Below are 19866 nucleotides of genomic sequence, written 5' to 3'. Positions count from 1 at the left end.
ACTTGACTTAATTTACTACCTAGCTATCTGTAAAATATATGTCGTTGTATCAATAAATCCAATTATTTTCAAAATTCAATATAAAAATGGACTTTTTCTGTTGGTATTGTAGCACGTCTACGTAGATACTAATGAACGCATGACTGGAAAATATTGATGTCACTCATATCTTAATAAATGTAATCAAAGTCAATGGTAACGAGCTAATAAGGTCAACCAAATTATGTTTCCAGAACCTTTTATTGCATTTATTTAGATTCTTCTTCTTTGGGGTGTTGTATAATAATTTAATATATTCACTTTTTTTTTTTTATATATAAATATATATGTATAAAAACGAGATCAAGTACTAATCATTTTTAGATAACAGATGCAATGTAAGCTATATCCATGTACATTTTCATCACTTCTGCAGATGTAAATGTAAAATGATGTTGGTGATAATTTACTGTTCTTGGTACGTTTTGAATTTGTTTCCTTTATTTTTTTAATGCACGATACACCATATTGTACCAAAGTATTTTTTATTTAATATATAAAATCTATTTAAGCAATTTATGAAGTTTAGAACTTAGTAGTGATTTATTTAGACTAGTATTGTTGATATTGTTTACTGTCTTTAATGCATTATACTTCATAAATGTATTATGAATTTTTGTTGATTCAATAAACTTACCTAATTTACAAAACTTTGGCTAATAAACACTGTGCATTTTATAAATTCGATGAAGATTTGACTCCTAGAATAGTGTAGGTCGGTGTTATAGTGTAATACATACATCGAAATATTTGAGATCTATTCTCGTGATAAATTATATTAGGTAATACTAAAAATGACAATTTATTATGATTTGCATAATGATAAACATTGTCCAAGAACAAACAGAACACCTAACAAAAACTAGGTACTTTACATCCATTTACTGACATCCGCTGATGCTCACATGTCATCAATTATTTATTCTGTAGAAACAATGCTGCGGTGGCTACCTAACATTTGTTGAGTGTAGACAATTAAATGGCCAGACAGACAGCCAGTCTAATTATTATTTCTCACTATTTCACATGATTAAAATTGTAAGTTCTCTCATGAGACAAAGCACACAACATTATACACTTTGTCTACAACAGTTTATAATACGTCATTGTCTAATGACTAAATACACGTGTACCTACGCACTATGTAAGTAAATTTCACGTTTATAAATACTATTTTTATTTTTTATTTTTACGGTTTCGCAAAAATTGTAATACCCCCAAATCCAACCATCTGCATTTAATATATTTTAGTAACCACATTATCAATTTTAGAGCTAATCATGCATCAACCTATCTAAGAATTCCACGAGTTATACATATTTTTACACGTTTCATCGATTGCGTTTAGTCACCGTGATTGTTGCATATTATATTATTTTTATTTCTATAAGTCACTAGATATAGATAGATCCATGTCGTAATTGTATCAAAGTATTTGTATCGTGATATTCTACAATAGTTTATCATGAAGTATTTTCCATTTTTACAATATTTTAATCAGAAAAAAAACTTAAAACAAAACAAACCATTTATTTACGAAAGTTTGCAAAATTTCAATTAATTTAATTTAATTTATTTAAAAAAAGATTTGATTACGAAAAAGCATCATCTCTTCGTGAAAAGTCTGATCTCTTTGTCCCAGAGATGGATTATTATTTATTATGATTATACATATTATATACTAATTGAATCACTTTGAAAATTATAGTTTTTTAGGAATCAACCAAGAAAGCAAGAAAGAAGCTTAAGATCAAAGTAATCATACTTATTATGTACTGACGGATTACGGTTATTAAGAATGAGCTTAAAAATGATAGGTTTTTGTGATAATTTAAAAAAAATACATTTTTAATTAAATTATTTTATATTTATTCAACCTCATCATCTATAATAATTATTAAGTACTAATGAGAAAGATTCCATACAATAATTGAAGTAAAATTAAAAAATTAAAATAATAGGTACACATTAAAATATAAACTTTATCACAGGTATAATAAAATGATATATGAATAAGTAATTATAAGGTGGTCACACAATACGATAAATTTGAGTTTTTTTATTCAAGGAAACACTGGCCAAGTGAACCACGAAAAACATCTATAAACAGATAAAATTAATATAAGTAAAGCTATAATGACATACAAATCAAATAAATATTTTGTACTTTTTAATGGCATTCGCATTGAAGCTACCTTTACTTATTGTGTTTTAACACATTCGCTAAACTTAATAGATATAACTCACATACGAAATTTGTTAGAAAATATTTAAATACCTATACATGAATTACATATTTAAGTAACAGTGATAGGTGCCCATTTTTATGGGAATAACTTATTTTTCTAGGTTTTTTTCTTGAATGTGAATTAAATAAAACATAAAGCTTTTATAAAAAAAAAATATATGTATTTTAAATTAAAATATTCAGTGAATGTGTTAAAACATTTAGACGTTTAAATGATTATTGATTTTCCTACTTGTAACATAAGATTTTCTATAACGTTTGTCAGTAAAAGCAAAAACAGTGGTTAATTTTAATTATTGCAAAAATAAGACTTGACAAATAGCATTCAAAACCACTAATAAAACAATTAATATATTTAATTAAAAATGATTTGTTTTACTTTTAGTTGTAATGCATAGACAAAAATATTGCTAATCTAAAATTCAAAAAGTAATTCATATTATTGACAATTAAGTGTAATTGTTGAATTGTTGTTATATTAAAAAAAAAATTAAGTCACATGTATGATTCTATGATAAATAAAATAATAATAAAAGTAGTAAAAGACATTAATAATAATTCCAATTTTATTTAGAACATACAAATTATATAAATAATAATTAATAAAGCAAACAAAATATTTAAATAACATATCACTAATAAGTAGAAGCCTATAAGGCTTAAAAAGCAAAATGTATAAATAAAAAAAAAAATATTAAACATAATATTATGAAGGAAATAAATTGCCAAGAATAATACTGGATAAAATAAACATATAGTGGTAAGAGCATGCCTGAATGAATAATGATCTTATAATATATAGGGACATGAGACTTGTTATAAAATGTTCCTGTGTTTATTAAGAAGAGTGCGAAATGTGCTAGACTGCTAGACATATACAATTTTTAAAACAAGTTTTCATTTATGTATATTTTTTTACTGATTAAATTAGATTTTATCTGTATTGTAATTATAAATTTATTTTTTCTAAACTTATTTAAGTAATAATTCAATAGATATTTTGAATTTTATCTTTGAAGTAAAAAAATAGATACACATATAAATAATATATTTTCTTGACCAAATTAAGTATGTTAATCACATAACAGTTTCGTTATTTTGTAAATACGAAATGGGTTGTTTAAACAGAAAAATAAAAATCCATTGAAATTATAACAGATAATATGTATATAGGTAATTGATATTATTTTTTTTTTTTTTAATTTTGTATAATAATATTTTAGTTATAGGTCTAAAACATGATTTTATTATAGGTTTACATTTTTTTTTATCTTGTAGTTTGTACTTGAAATATGTTTTTTCTTCTGATAAAAAAAAAAAAAAACAGTAAATATTGTTTATACTTTTTACCATATTTTGTTATAACAAAAAAAAAAAAAAAAACTATCACAATATTATGTTGTGAAATATGCATGAAATGATTTAAATGGTTTAAATTAATGACAACACTATTTGATTTTTTAAGCACACATGCATTTCAATAACTATTTATTTTGAGTGGATGAATATTAATTGATAACTATTGTCCGAGAATTATTTGAGTTAAGAAAATGTAAAGAAAACTGAATGATAGAATAGATAGCATAAGTAAGTGCCATTGACATTAACAATATTGTAACTTGTAAGTAACAAATAGGAAATTCATAAAAACTAAACAGTTTAAGTTTATACATTTTAAAATATGTGTATTGTATTTACATATTAATATTTATACATTGTATTAGCTAGATGATATATAGAAATATGGATACTCTAATAGGTAAAATTGGAATAACGTTAATTTGTATCAATTATATATTTTGAGTAAAAGTATACACCTATAGTTTTTAAAGCATAGTACATAATGAAATTGATAGTTAAATATGCTTAAGTATACTTTGATGTAGGTTTGTTTTAAATTAAACATTTTTAACTTTTAAGTTAATTAATTTTTTATTTAATTGTTTTTACCAAATTTTAAGTTGAATAAATTATCATAGTTGTTAAATATAGTTTTACTTTAGTCTTTGGTACAAATCTCTAAATCTCTAAATCTCTAAACTCTCCAAATAGGTAACAAAATTGAAGTTTAAAAAAAAAAAAAAAATCATGACGTTCCAGTTTTTTCAAATATCATATTATATGCCAATTCAAAACAGATAAAGAATACTATTTATTTTTTCTGTGACTGCATTATACTATCATTTGTTTTTAATATAAGAAAGTGAATTTGGATTATCAGCAGTTTAATTAGTATTCATAAATATTTATGAATTTTATAGCAATACTATGTATGTTTTCCATATAATAATAATAAATAAATAAATATATTAATATGCCTGTTTTATGGTTTTATGATCTATAACTCAGATATCGTTGTACTAAAGTTCAAAAAATATTTTCTAAACTCTAATCGTTTAAACAAATTTTTATTAACAACCTAAACAAAAACATATATTTTTTGCATTGTAATGCATTATAATGCATCTATAAATACCTACAAAACAGATGTTGCACATTTTTTTTTACGTGATTTACCAATATTGGGATATATCACGAATCAACACTATAAATAACAATATGATAGTTAATTGGATATTAAATTATATTTTTATGAATTTCCACATGATTTTCGCACTGTTCGATAAAAAAAAAAAAAAAAATTGTGGGTTAAATTATCTATAGGCAAACCTAACCCAAGGATAACCGCGTGCCTATACGTGTGTTTACAATAATTATTTCTACGGATGAAAAAAAAAAATAGTATAGATGCAGGTGTGTTACTGTTAATAATTTTAAACGTAATTTGCACGACTAACCCATTTAATATGCGTAATTTCGTTCTTTCCCGTCGTCGTGGTAGATGGGATATGTATATGCACATATAATATATAATATTTATGAACAATTATATAGGTATAATATGTGCAATATTATATATATCATGTAATAATTATTGTATATATGTACATATTATTATATATTAACGGACAATAATCACTGGCACATTCACTGATGGTAGTTTTTCCAAAAAAAAAAAAAAATAATGAAAAATAATAATAATATAATATATCATCGTGTGGCAAACACACACTGACACAATATAATAATATCGTCTACGCATCATATATATTATTATAACATTGTATTATATTATACGGTCATGCCCAAACACACTCGTGCAGCAGCGGCAGACACACTGCAGCCGGACGTATAAATCGCAATCAGAGCGGCTGCTGCGAGAATACTTCGTACGTTGTTCTCATGGAACTGCTGCGACTCACGCTCGTGCTGCCGCCGTTGGCGTTCTTCTTGTTCTGCGGCCGCAAGCAGATGGACTTGACCAACGTCCAGTGCTGGAGCACGTACAGGTAAGGGTCCAGCGCGAAGTGCATGGCCAGCAGCATGTCCGCGGCGATGTAGAACGGCCGAATCTTTGCCTCGTCGACCATGAACCTGGACAGCGGTATCGATATCTGTCGTGGAGCACACGCGTACGCGATACACAAATTAATGAATAATTAATAATACCATCTTATCCAGCAGAACACGAGTTAAGAGCAGGAAATGAAAAAGAGATGAGACCTGCATGCAGATTGCAGGAGTGTAGACGTTATGTCCTTAACCCATTATGGACCATATGCGTACAATAGATAAGAATATGGACAAATTTAGCATTCACAGCAAAGGGCCTAAATGGTCTGTAGAGCTTAAAAAAACATTTTTTTTTAAATACAGTAAAACTTCGTTAAGACGGAATCGCTTAGGACCGTCCAATTATTCCGTCCTAACAGAGTCGTTTCCGACTTGACGGGGGTTCACGATCATTATGTATTTGAATTGGAACAAAAGAAATTGTTCGGATCATCGGCCGGGCTTCCGTCTTACCGAATACTGTATATATTAATACATCGTATTGTTGCGTATCTAATAAAACGAAATTAAATAAATAATTTTTTTTTTTTATTTTGCCAACAGCCAATCTCATCTACATGAACTATATTGAACCAATTTCAATAAGAGTATATTAAATTAATAGATACTTCGAAACTCGTCGGTGGGGGGAGAGAGTGGTTAGAGTTTGTTTTCAACCCCTACGGAACCCCTAGAATAACTAACGCATGAATTTCGTTTTGGCTACTGAAAATCAAATGATTTTATGTTTATTATTTTTTTTTTAGATAAGGTTGCTGCCATTAACTACAAAAATAAAATCTAAAAGTTTCAACTAAAGCCGAACCCGCCAAGCGCCGTAAATATAGATTTTTTTACAAAAAAGACAATACAATATTTAATACCTAGTTTGTTTGTTATTCAAATGGGGTTAGTTCACTAAGTAAGATACACCGATGTCGATTTTCTAGTGAATTTAGGTACACACTACAAGCTGGATACACCGATATAGGTAGTACCGTATTTTATGTTTGTTCAAGTTTTCCCCGACAAAGTCGTGTAGTCCTACAGCAGCTAATAGGTATACGTATCAATTGTTATAAATAACGCATCATATAATAATACAGGCTGCTTAAAAAATAAGGGTGGGAAAAACTGAAGCGCGGAAAAATAAGCAAGCTAAACGAGACCGACACCTACCGTTGTGTAAGGGTGGTTGGGTAGTTTTTTCAGTTTCCGTTAGATGTCTCTTGGCATGTTATTCTATAATATATCTGTGATGGGTATAGAAATGCTTTCGTTTTTATCAGTTCTTAGCAGAAAAGCTTGAAAAAATCGTTTTGTGAAACCAAATATGCGTCGTTAAGGTGCCTATGTAGTGGGGTCACATCGAACATTTGAAGATATTTTTTGAATGATATTGTGTTGTACCCGGAAAAAATTTCACCAGAAATCACTATTGTTTACAGTAATTGTTGGTAGATGGTTATTTTTTGCAAGGCGTCTTTTTTAAAATATTTATGTTTTTTCAAAATTTCTCGCATCTTTTGTAAACACTATGTACATTGTGTAATTCGGCGTTATTGAAATAGTATATTATGTACTATATAATACTGAATTACGCACTTTAGGTCTGTAGTCTGTATAGAGCCTACTTGGGATAAGGCAGCTGTTAGAAGATATGTGTAGGCGGATGTCCCCGGGGTGACATTCAACATTTTGATCGAATTCCGCAACCCACCCAATAAATATAATACGCATTTTCAAACGACAACAATCTATAGCAAGTCTAAGACATTAATCATTTGAAGTTATATATAGTTAATGTCGGAACAAATTCTTGGACTTTTTTTATAACTAATTTATTTATTTAAACTTAAAATTCGAGAAACACCGCTCTAAATATTATGCACTATTCGCACACACATTTTATACTTTTATGGTGTATTAAACCTGTAAGAAAAGCCTCGGAATTAATTAATTATCAGACACCCTCATAACTTTTAATCTAGTTTCGTTCAAAATGCCATAACTAAATAATAAGCAATAACACTAAAAACTTATAAATGTACACATTTTTGGGAATGCAAATCTCAATTATGTAATCAATATAAAATTTTAATCTGAAAGTTATAAAAACGTGGAGATAATGATAATAATATTATCGGAACAAAAATCCACCTATTGTTCAATATTCAGGGTCTTAAACTAACAGCGCAATATTATTTTCGACGATTAAAATAATTGTATTTAACGTGACATTAACACTCTCGTTGACACACAGTACGACACACGCATGCGTATAAACAATTAGAAGTAAAAACGAAAAAAACATTAAAACATAACGCCGAAAAATAATTGCGTTATTTCAAATTTTCAGAATGCAATTTTGTTCAAGAAAAATTCACGGAAATGAGATAAAACTTATCTTATAATATTTAATGATTTATTAGGAATATAATAATATAAAATCATGTTATTCAACAGAAAAAAAAATTGCACACAAATAATGTCAATTACAGTGTTGTTCTTCTGCAGTACTGTTCGCTAAAAAATGTCGTCTATATGATTGCGTTCGTAATACCTATCAATTATAATCTCTAATACCTAGGTACCTATATATAGTATTATTGTCTGGTACACAACAACTGATAACGGGAACATTTGTTGAAATCATAGTTTCTCTATATGTCATTTTTTTTATATAGATATATTTTTTTTACTGAATAAAACTTTTTGTTTTCTAACCAATTTTAGGTAACTTTTTGTGTTATCCTTTTAGAAACGCAAATCAATAATAATCTGTGATTCTTCATTTTTTCTAGCAGAGGAAAAATATTTAGTAGCCTTTTTTTTTTTGTGGACGTGTAAAAGCAGGACATCGAGCACTTTTAATACTTAGAACTTTTAAGTTACCTATATTGCATTTTTCGTGTTTTTATGCAAGCATATAGAATAATAATAAAAAAAAATATGATATCTGATAGGCATAACATAATTGTACAGACGTAAAAAATAATTCTATTAAATTGTATTTCTTTATCTAATTGTATTATTTACAATCACAAAATAATAATAATATGGGCACTGCATATTATATAAGGTGGATAGTCTGATATAAATTATGTATTCATTAATCAGTTCCATCACTGCAGAGCTTGACTACAAATTAGCTGGTCTCTGGGATAGGATAAAAATACATCAAATATTTGATTGAAATTCCACTGTTATGAGTTGTGAACTGCACGATTGCATCATATTTGCAAAGCGGGTATATAATAATACGTTATAGTCTATTCATCGGTTGTAAAATCAGATGTCAAAATCAAAATTTTTCACGTTCTATATTATTAAATTGACTTATTATTATATGCATAAACAATTTTTTCATTAAATATTTGATCAAAGCCGTTTTTAATATTTTGTTGTTTTTTTCATATTAGCTTTTGACTTATTCGAGTTAAATTTATGATTTATTGTGAACTTTCAACATAATATCGATATCGCAAGAACACATATTATTGTGTTCTATTAATTAAACTTCAGCTAATTGGTTTCATTACCCAACAATTGCCCACCTCTGGACGGATCCCCATTAGCAATATAAATGTATAGTATAGATAATTATTTAGTATTATAATATTATTATCGCATTTACCATTTGTGGAACCCAACATGTGACAAACGCGACGCACAGGAAAAACATGAGCCAACCGAACGCTCTTTCTTCTTTGGTAGCTGCGTTGCAGGTCAACGACGACCCTCGGCTTATGCGTCTCATCAACACGTTGTGCTTGTTGTGAGGACTGTCCTTCATGCACAGAGCTTTCATGACGGCTAAGTTCGTGTAGACTATTGCAAAGCATAAAAACACGCCTACATTGTAAAACACAAAAAACGGAAAGTTGATATATTTGGCCTAAATATATACCAATAATATTTATTTAAGCATATTATAACATAACATTAGGTAATATTATAACAGATGAATGTGTTCAAAGTCGAATTTAAGTCTTCACTATACTGGAATAATTTTTGAATTTAGCGTGTTATTTTTAAACATAACTGATTTCCGATCAGAGGCCTGAATCGTCTTATAGATTTAAAAAAAATTTAATATTTTTTATTAAAGGAAACTTTGTTTACAATTTGTTTTGACAATTATAATATTACAAAGATAGTACGTAAAAAAAATTTTAGTATTTGCTCTGATATTATGATAGGTTTTTAAGTAAAATGTAAAAAAAAAATTTTAATCTAACTATTTATTTGATATAAGGGTTCAGCTTAGTTCCAATATGTTTTCGATACTTTATTGATTTTTACCTTATTTATATTCATTTGTGTTCCGATATGGTTTAAAACTTCTTCATTTGTATATATTTTTTAATAAAACCCACAATCTCCTAATTAAACGTCAATAAAAATGTTTTGTGTTACTTTTGATAAGATATTAATTTTTGGAATCTAAAAAACTGCAATATATTATGATATTATCTACAGCTAGTATACAATAAATCATTAGATAATAAGCTCTGAATCATACTGCAGACATGGGATTTATTTCAAAACGATATTTCCGCGGTACCTATATTTTATCGAAACGAGGAAGTAAATTTATTTTCCTTTCAATAATTCCAAACCATTTTATTATTTTTTTTTTAACTAATTGCTCTTAGATCAGATTACCTATTACTTACCATGGCCGAAATATAAGTAAGCGTATAACACGTCCAAAGGCTTCTTGGCATTTCGGTAACGCACACACGTTGACGTTGTCTCATCCCAGTAAAGACCGAATCCAAAGTATGGCGCGCACACCAAACACAGTACTCCTAACCAAAGAATGACCATCATTCGTTTAAGTAGACGAAGGCTAATGTGCTGAAATCACATGTATTTTACAAATTAGTTTATATTCAAGCGGAAATATTACACAGTATAAAATTAAATAGTACGATTTCAGACAATATTTATTTAGACATACGTAAGGCCTGTAAAGGCTATAGCGAAAGTACTTGGTAGAAAATGCGCAAATCGTTGCTCAATCTTCCCTTAAATTAGGTATCAGAGTTTTTCAAAGAACCCTGCTAGATGGTGTTTTGTATGTTAGATATATTGAATTTATTGAACCGATTCAAAAAAATGTATATGAATTTTTGTTTTCTATTTCAACTATATTTTGGGATTATAAATGTAGGTTATTTATATATATTTAAACGTATATGGCTTTTATTATTTATTTATTGATATTTAAATAACATCGGCGTAAAAACCTATTAATTGACTTAAATGTACATTTAAAAAAACACCTAGATAGATATTTTCCCAGAGTGTAGTGACGATTCTGTTTTTCATGAAATTATACACATTTTAACTTTGTTGTATATGTTAGTGGGAGGTTGTAGGTGTATTAGTTTCATATTATGTCATTATGAAGCGTTTGGCTGTAAGAGTATCGTTCCACATATTATGCATGTCGGTTAAGTCTGGTAATTTCTTGCCATTAGGAATTCACGAGTTTATCTTTTATGACCAATATACGATGTCTGCAGTTTATGAGTAGGTATAAGGATTTTAATTGACCAATTTATCTGCGCGAGGCACACAGAACTAAATACTTTTATGCATAAATGTTATAATGTTTACTATACTTATAAATTATTTGTTGGCCTAAACTCAAATATATGTATGCACAGGTATAATTGTCCTCAAACATAATCATAATAATGTAAACGAGTAGCAGGTACACTGCATTGTACACAATATATGTAAATTGCAATAAATATATCGAACTCGCCCAATGCAGTCAGTGTTTTATGTTTATACGAGCACCAAATACTATTATATACTTCATATTATAGCTCAGCAAACGTACCATAAAATATATGGAGCTAAACAAACATTCGCAAAAACATATGATACATCGCACTACACGGGACGTCCCGCTCAAAAATCAAAAGTTATATTAAAAGTAATACGCGTCCTTTACAATTTTCCCTGTCTAGCTTAATATATTATATTGGTAATACTTTAACAGCTGGTGCACACTTAGGTAACTGCAATAGCTAGAAACGTTCTGTGTAATGTTATATGTTTTGGCAAACATTATACCTAACTATTTAATAATGCGGACGGCCGATAAATCGATCTGACTATAGTCTATAGAGCAATGGACATAAAATGCGAATCACTATTATATAATATATCATGGTCGTAATTCCATTGAAACGGAAACATATTTTGGCTCGTCAAGTCAAATATGAACTTGTACATAGTATAATATGATGAGGCATCGACGTATACTCGTATAAATAGCATTTGATTGTAAGTAATATATCATTTACGAATACTAATATAATATATAAACATATTATATCGATAAATTCATCGCTTTTAGTCAAATATAATATGTAGAGCAAACATACTTCGCGTATATACATTTTTTTTTAATTTGAATTCGAAAAAAAATATTTCTAAGCCCTGCTGCAGATTATGGAATGGAACATTTGACAAATCTGCCAGTGTCCGAACACGTATATCCTATACATTTTCTGAAATACGAGCCGTACATATTATAGGTAGGTATATGATGGCAGAGTTTTTATTTCAATATGTTATTAGGATGCATGTAAAGATATTTTAGATTTCAAAAGGAACTTTTTTTGTTCTATAGTTTTGGATAAAATAGGAGTACTATTCAATAGTTAAACTCTTACATAAAAAAAGTAGTGTTCAAAGTAGTGAGATTTACGCTATTCTTACAACGAAAAACTTGTAGACTAACTACTCATTTAACTTACCAAAAAAAAATTTACAAGACTAAAATGACGCCTATCACTTCCAACCACACAGTGTGTATAATCCTATCCGTCTGCTGTAGTTACTCAGCGGCCACCTACTCGGCCTGATGATTTCAATAAGTGATAACTCGTATATAATGTCGGTGATGCAACAAACGGCGTCTAGTGATATGACCATACCAACTGTATTTTATATATGATAATAAATATATTTTATAAATTAATGCCAATCATACTAAGCTCTCATCACTGCTCACGAAGTCTACGTGATCGACGCCACATATTATATAAAATAGATTAAATCCGCTGCAGCGGCGCGGACTTAACTATTCCGGCGTAGCGTTTCCGTCTCGCGTTAAAATAACGACTTACGAATGTAATATTGGCATCACACCATAGTATTATTGTTATTATTTTTATTATTATTATTATTATTATTATTATTATTAGATACTGCAAAAGCAAACAATATTATAAACGTTAACTGTTGGCCTGCGCGTGAGTAATTAAAACGTTTCGCAGATACACACACACACAAAGTAAAACACGTGTCGTTTTCTCCTCATCAGGTTCGTTTGGAGAACAGTATATTCATGGGTAAAGGTAGTCTTACAATATTATATTTTATGTTAACCTCGTACAATAATAATATATAATATTGTTGTGCATATATACAGGCGCTGTATCACTGCTGTATACATTCATATAGGTATACACCTACAATATATTATATATGAATATATATATATACGTAATATATATGTATACATATACACACACATACACATAACTCTACTACGGTATTACTATGTCGTCCGAGTCGCCGTTGCAACGCCAATATTAACGAGACTGGCATAATATTCGCACTGTGAATATAAAACACGAATAAAAGTCGCACACATTTTCTTTTACCGGCATGTCATTATTATGATTTGTTGGGAGTTTTTCAGGCGCAAAAATAAAGATCTTTCATAGTCCATCGGAAAAGCTATATAATGTTGAACGGAAACTTTCGGCACTCCTCCGTTCAACCAATCCAATATTGGTGTGCACTATAAGCTATCCGACAATAAGCTATACTATATCCTATTTATCCAGCTGTAATAGAACAAGATAATAATAATTATCAAACACGAAATTATTATTCAGTTTGCAGTGGGTATATAGCGAATACAAGGGAATAGCTTTTATTGAAATGAAACGTTGTTCGATAAAGAATTAAACAGATCGTGTGGATTTGGACAGCAAGCTATTCTCATTATTATAGGTACAAGATAGAACTGACTTTTGAAAACTTTTATTCAAATTAATACCATTTAATTTTTTTTATTTTCATTAAGAGACCCTAGCCCTTCATGTATAATATTTTATTATGTATTTATTTATGTTTTTTTTTTTAGTACTGAAAATAAAAAAATTTTAATATAATGAAAAATATTTTGGATTTATTCAAAACAGCTTATTTGTAAATCTGATTATAAGAATAATTTTGATGGCAAAAAGATTTATCCAAGTCAAGTAGTTTACTTTTTGGATTTTTTTAAACATGATTTTTGAGGATTTTCTGACATGAATATACTTCTTAAATTATTTACTTATCACATAATATTAACAATTTTCGTCATACGTTTAATTAACATATTTTTTTAATTTTTTTTTTCAGGTCTTTCTGTAAAACCCTGTATAAAAGTTACACGTCATCACAATGTCCGATGTCAAAAAATATATAACCCGTATATCCAGACAAATTTGATTTATATGAAAGTCTAAGGCCAAAATATACCTATACATAATTAAATTATAATATATTTTTAAATAACAATAATATGTGCTGCGACTGTAATGAGTTTATTGACGAATTCGATTACAATAAAACGCGTATAGTATACTATAATATAGGTGTCGTGACGAATTCATTATATACCTAATTTAGTTCCTCCTTCCTGCCACGGTAAACGGAAAAGAAAAGATTTCTGTGCTTGCGTGTGCGTACATTGTGTATATATATATATACAGTATACAAAATATGTAATATATATATATATATAACATATTTTGTTTTTACTAACGACCTTCAGTGTCATTAATCCAAGACTTTGCAGTTTGCTTGTATATTGTAGTGTCACAAACAGAATAATAATTTTTAATCGGCAGAAATATAATATAATAATAATTGCATTGTTTGTTTTCATCACCTAATACGTCTATATATAATGCATGTCGTGTTTTCATCAACAGACATACATTTTCTCGAGTAAAAAACTTACACACCACCAGCCGAACACCGTTTTTATTTTTATCTGCTTTTCCACACTCGTGACTTATATATATTATATATTATATACATTGATCAAAGGTCGTACATAGAGACTCGAGTGCATCAAAACTTATCTCAAGACATTTGAGATATTTTTTTAGCAGCTCCCGTCCATTGCTTTTTCAATTAATCCCCCGCGGATTATATTTACCAATTCCAATAAAAAAATAAAAAATAAGCCAATTGATTCGATAATAAGGTCAAATGAAACCAAACCCAGTTATCCTATATACATATATATACAGAGTCATTTTGATAACTGATAAAACATTGCAAAATGTAAACAAAATATTAAATAATATTGATCACATCTTGGTTTATTAGGAAAAATAATAATAAAAAAAATTTTACTGTAGTAATTATGTCACAATACTTCTATTATTTATGCATATATAGATTATGTGATTATGTAATATATAATAGATATTATGACATTATGTAAATATTCTACACGATTAAATAAATTATTAAATTATTTTAACAACACGCAATATTTAAATTTAAGTACCTTCTATGCCTATAGTTTTTAATAATTTATATATTATATTATTTATATTTATATTAGATGTTAATAGATAAGACAAAACATTGTTTACAAGTATCTACTTGAGGTTTGTGTGAGGTTCTTATTGTTGTATGCAATGTTTAATGACTATTGCATAACCCAATATATGATTAGGTAAAAAAAAAAAAAAAAAACGTGGAGAATTAAAAATTCACAACTTTCTGTAAATGCAATATATGGCCATTAGAAAAACATAATGTAAAAGACCCTTATAGAAAGAAACTTAAGAGATACATATTTTAATTTCATTAGTGTCATTATGACAGTTATCCAATAATTTCAACGGCTAGATTTTTAACTTATGTGACCCCAACAAGCATTTTACAATATCAAATAATTAGTAGAATATTGTAACACTTATAGGCGAGTTTGTACTTAAATGTTATTTCTAGAATATCGCATATTTACTGTATTATTATATTATACTTAGGTTAAGCATAAGTTACTATACAATAATTATTAAAGATTTAAATATACTTTGATATTGATAAAAGCTAAATCTGTTTAAATATGCTTAATATTTTCTAAAATGTTATGAAATAGCAATTAACTGATTAACTGAAATTGAAAATAACTAAACACAGTATTATACTGCAACTGTAATCACAATAAATATAATATATGTTTTTATTTTAGATTATAAATGAAGAAAAAAAATTGGTTTTTTATATACCAATTGGTAATATTATCTTTTTACTGTGAACTCTTTTTCAAATCGAAACGGGAGTGTTCTACAAGTTTCAAGTAGCCCTATTGATTGTAAATCGAAACTAGTTGGCCATTTTTTATTTTTTTCAGAAATTCACCTATTAGAAAAAACTATAAATAAATTTAATCAGGCTTAGTTTTAACCAACAATTCATTTTTTGAATACGGCGATTTATCATAAATTCCAAATTTAACATACACAATGCACACTCACCTCAACTAAACCAATTTATTATCAGAATTTGTTTTTCGAAACTAATCAGTTTTTAAGTTTTCATTATTCATACAATATTTTTTGAGACATTAATTTAAAAAATATATATATATTCTATACAACTATCAAATTTGAAAATAATAATCCAAGATGCCTTTATAGTAATTTATTGATGTTCAATAATCATTACATAATATTCAATGTTCTATTATGAACATTCATAACTTGAATAATAAAATATAGAAGGTGGGGTACTTTTCAGATCTCAAATAATTTTTTTTTTAATGTTAGAATGACTGATTGAATAATTATAGCCGTTCGTAATGGACATTTTAATAAAAAAATGTAGTAAAATATATATAATCGCATGCAAATATGTATATATATATAGGTATACTAAACAGTTCTATTAAGAATTAAAAATGAATCGATTTATGAATAGCTGAGTAAAACCATTTGAACGCAAACACATAAAACCTATAGACGATAGTGTATTTTATTATGTAAATATAAAAATAATATGATGTGTATTGTGTTTGAACATATTTTGAAGAACTACAATTTATATTTTAAAAAAAAAAAACAACAGTGTCTAATTCGCTTTTCTTGTAATTAATGAATATTTGAACATCATATTAAATTATTATCTTTAATATCATTTATATGATAAAAGTTTTAAGAACAAATTATGACTACATTTGTTTTTCGATCGAATATTGCGAAACTCAATTATTTTTAGTATCTGTGTTCATTTTTTTTTTTTACTTATCTCAGCACAGTGAAATAAGGCAGTACATAAACTCTATGCCAAGGTCTTTCAGCATACGTCTTATAATATATAGTTCCTTCACTAATGTAGTGCGGACAAAATTCGATTCCGTTCCAATGTTAGTAATTCGAATCCGATCCTGTCCACTGTAAGTACAGCATCCTTTAGGAATTTAGGATAATTGAAAACGAATGTGCTTCCCATAACCTAGTACCTATACACAATATGTTATCCAGACGAATGAAGTATCCCTTTCAATCGCCATTATCCTGCAATAAAGATAATAGGTAGGTAGTATGATGCTAATATCAATCTTATAACACAGTTACGCTGCACAGGATACCAATAATAATAATATAATATATTACAGTTCACTTTCGATTGTTTGTGGTCTTCCGCGGAACTATATTATGAACAATACTAAAAAAATGTGTTCATGATGACGTACAATTTTATATGCGTTTATGTCTTTATGAACAAATAAAATATGTTAATGACGTTATACGTATTATTTGAACGTTAAAATAAAAATACAAAGTGTATACTTATCTAAATTTCTTATAATAATTTTAATAATTTAATAATGGCATCATTGTTTCAATTATTCTGATAAACACGAAATTTACTTGGCCGTTGTTTCCGTGCCACTCTGTGCCGCAGATGATCTAGAGTGTATTATAAAGACAACTATACATAACCTAACTATAGATTTAGTTTATAAAAATACTTTGACTAGGAAAAAATATAAAATACGGCGCCGTCTATAATAAGTGTATGCTTTATAGGTACCTCAGTCCACGAGAAAATTGACTTTGTGTAATACTTAGTTTTTACAACTATACGATGGTCGAGACGAATTCGATAGGTTACATAGGTATTTTCAAGACGTGGTTAGAACACTTTCCTAGCACCTTTAAGAATAATCTCTGATACGGTTGTCAAAATCAGTCGATTAGTTCTATATGTGTATAAGCTACAAATATGTATTAATTTAAATATAAGTCTCATATATTTTTTAAGCCATTCTATATAACATACTATATAAACAAAAAAATAATCAATTTTTGCGAGTCGCAGCGAAATTCCTTTATATTTTAGTCACCTCATACCAACTTATTTACGCGGGTGGATGTGGAAAAACAAAGCTTTAAACACTACCCGATGAGTATCAAGTGATATGAATGCAAAATGTAGTACCAATTCGTTCAGTCAGTACCTATCAGTCCCTCGCTAGTCGCACAGGACACCGTCAAACGCACTATCATATATTTTATATTATAATAAAGAAGATTTGAATACTCAACCATGTCTCTGTTTTTTCTTTGTTTGTTTGTTTGTTTGTTTACTATTGATCAAATGTTAATATAATATATAAATGTAATATATTTATTTATTTATTTATTTATTTACAACAATTTTACGGGACAAGCCCTTTAACAAGAGAAAAAATTTTTTACTTACTCAACGATCAGTAATTTATAATTTATATTTGTGACCTTTTTTTTTTTTTGTATGGCAATTATATAGCACTACTAACTATATAGAAGTCTGTGTTTCAACCACTGTAGATTATACGCCAAGAGGCCAAGAATCAAGTCACTGGGGAGGCCGGTGCCTACCCTGCCTCCCCCGTAGACACGCCTATGATATTACTTATGATTTAACTAGAAAAAAATATCAACATTTTCGTTCTATTGTGTCCAATGGCCACAGTTTTTGAAGAAGAAAAAAATGTAGGTGTATAAAGTGTTGTCCGTGTTTTCGGCTTGTATTGTTGTTGTGGGCCTGTCGAAAATTAATAATATCTCTTGTGCAGCCACCACCCCGAAGACGTGTACTGGTCACACAATTAAATACCGAACACGGACACTGCGGGACGACGTTGCGTTTATAAAATATTATAATATATACCTAGGTAGGTACCTAATATGATAATATGTTACAAGTCATTAATAATATAATCCTGTGAGTCGTGTCGGCTGTCCGTCGAGGAAACGACGACGACGCGTTTGTGTTCGTTCGGCGTTAATATTCTGACGGGCACGCGGTGGCCAGTTGCGAATTCTTCGGCCATTACATTCCGCGATGAGCGACAGCAATAATAATAATACAATAATGTTAATGGAAATAAAAATATCGACGAGACGTGGGACAGCGCCATTGTGCGCAGATTTAGAAAATAATATGCTTGGCGAATATCATAAGGTATAATGTATATAATATATCAATAATAATTATCAATATGCCTCTACATGATACCGCATAGTGTTGTCGTATTATTACTATTATTATTTTAGACGGTGTCGATGAGTGTCGCGTCAAACACACACACACACACATTCGCTCGTTGGCTACACACAATGCGAACGGGATCCGTGTCAGGACTCAGGACACGCGCATTTACCCGGAAATGGGACACGCTGCGTGTACGTTTCGAAAGGGCGGGCAAATATTTGCAGTTCGGCTCATACTTAGCTGTATGCAATTTTATAATAATAATGATAAAAAATAAAAACGATTTATACATCATATTTTTTTACAACTAATAATTCGTCCGACCTTGAAAACTGATGCGTGAAATTGACTTGCGTTTAAATTTCTTCGTTAAACCGAGCGATAACAATCGTCAATGTCAATGCCGATAAGAACACTGTCGTTCGGAACAAAAAAAAAATTGTTATTCTTATGCATTGACTAATTCGTTTGAATTCAAATAACGTATAGGTAATGAGTATATTATTATTTAAGTATATATTATTATACATGTTATATATGTACCTGCTACCTATATTTTTTATGTGTTTTTGTACTTTCAGATCCCGAGATTAAAG

The 19866-nt window shown here is 28.6% G+C and overlaps 1 protein-coding gene across 3 annotated transcripts in view; it reads right to left on the bottom strand.

The window, feature by feature from the left end:
• Positions 1 to 1884: 1884 nt before the first annotated feature.
• Positions 1885 to 19866, bottom strand: part of LOC107164206 (prostaglandin E2 receptor EP4 subtype) — a 31678-nt gene continuing 13696 nt past the window's right edge. Inside the window, exons 2-5 of one of the 3 annotated variants that reach the window (XM_089228796.1) lie at positions 10360 to 10543; positions 9318 to 9535; positions 5522 to 5742; positions 1885 to 2139 (exon numbers count right to left, since the gene is read on the bottom strand). In XM_089228796.1, the coding sequence (XP_089084922.1) occupies positions 2103 to 2139; positions 5522 to 5742; positions 9318 to 9535; positions 10360 to 10543 (660 nt within the window). In that variant the 3' untranslated portion in view covers positions 1885 to 2102. Of the gene's footprint in view, positions 5743 to 9317; positions 9536 to 10359; positions 10544 to 19866 lie in introns of all 3 variants that reach the window. The other 2 variants (XM_089228797.1, XM_015511939.2) reach the window with 2 other exon arrangements.

The sequence above is a fragment of the Diuraphis noxia genome, unplaced genomic scaffold, assembly GCF_037042655.1.
Source record: "Diuraphis noxia isolate RWA-SAM2 unplaced genomic scaffold, SU_Dnox_SAM2 contig0005, whole genome shotgun sequence".
Classification (NCBI taxonomy): domain Eukaryota; kingdom Metazoa; phylum Arthropoda; class Insecta; order Hemiptera; family Aphididae; genus Diuraphis; species Diuraphis noxia.
The sequence above is the reverse complement of the archived record's forward strand: the minus strand, read 5'-3'. Positions and strand labels throughout refer to the sequence as shown.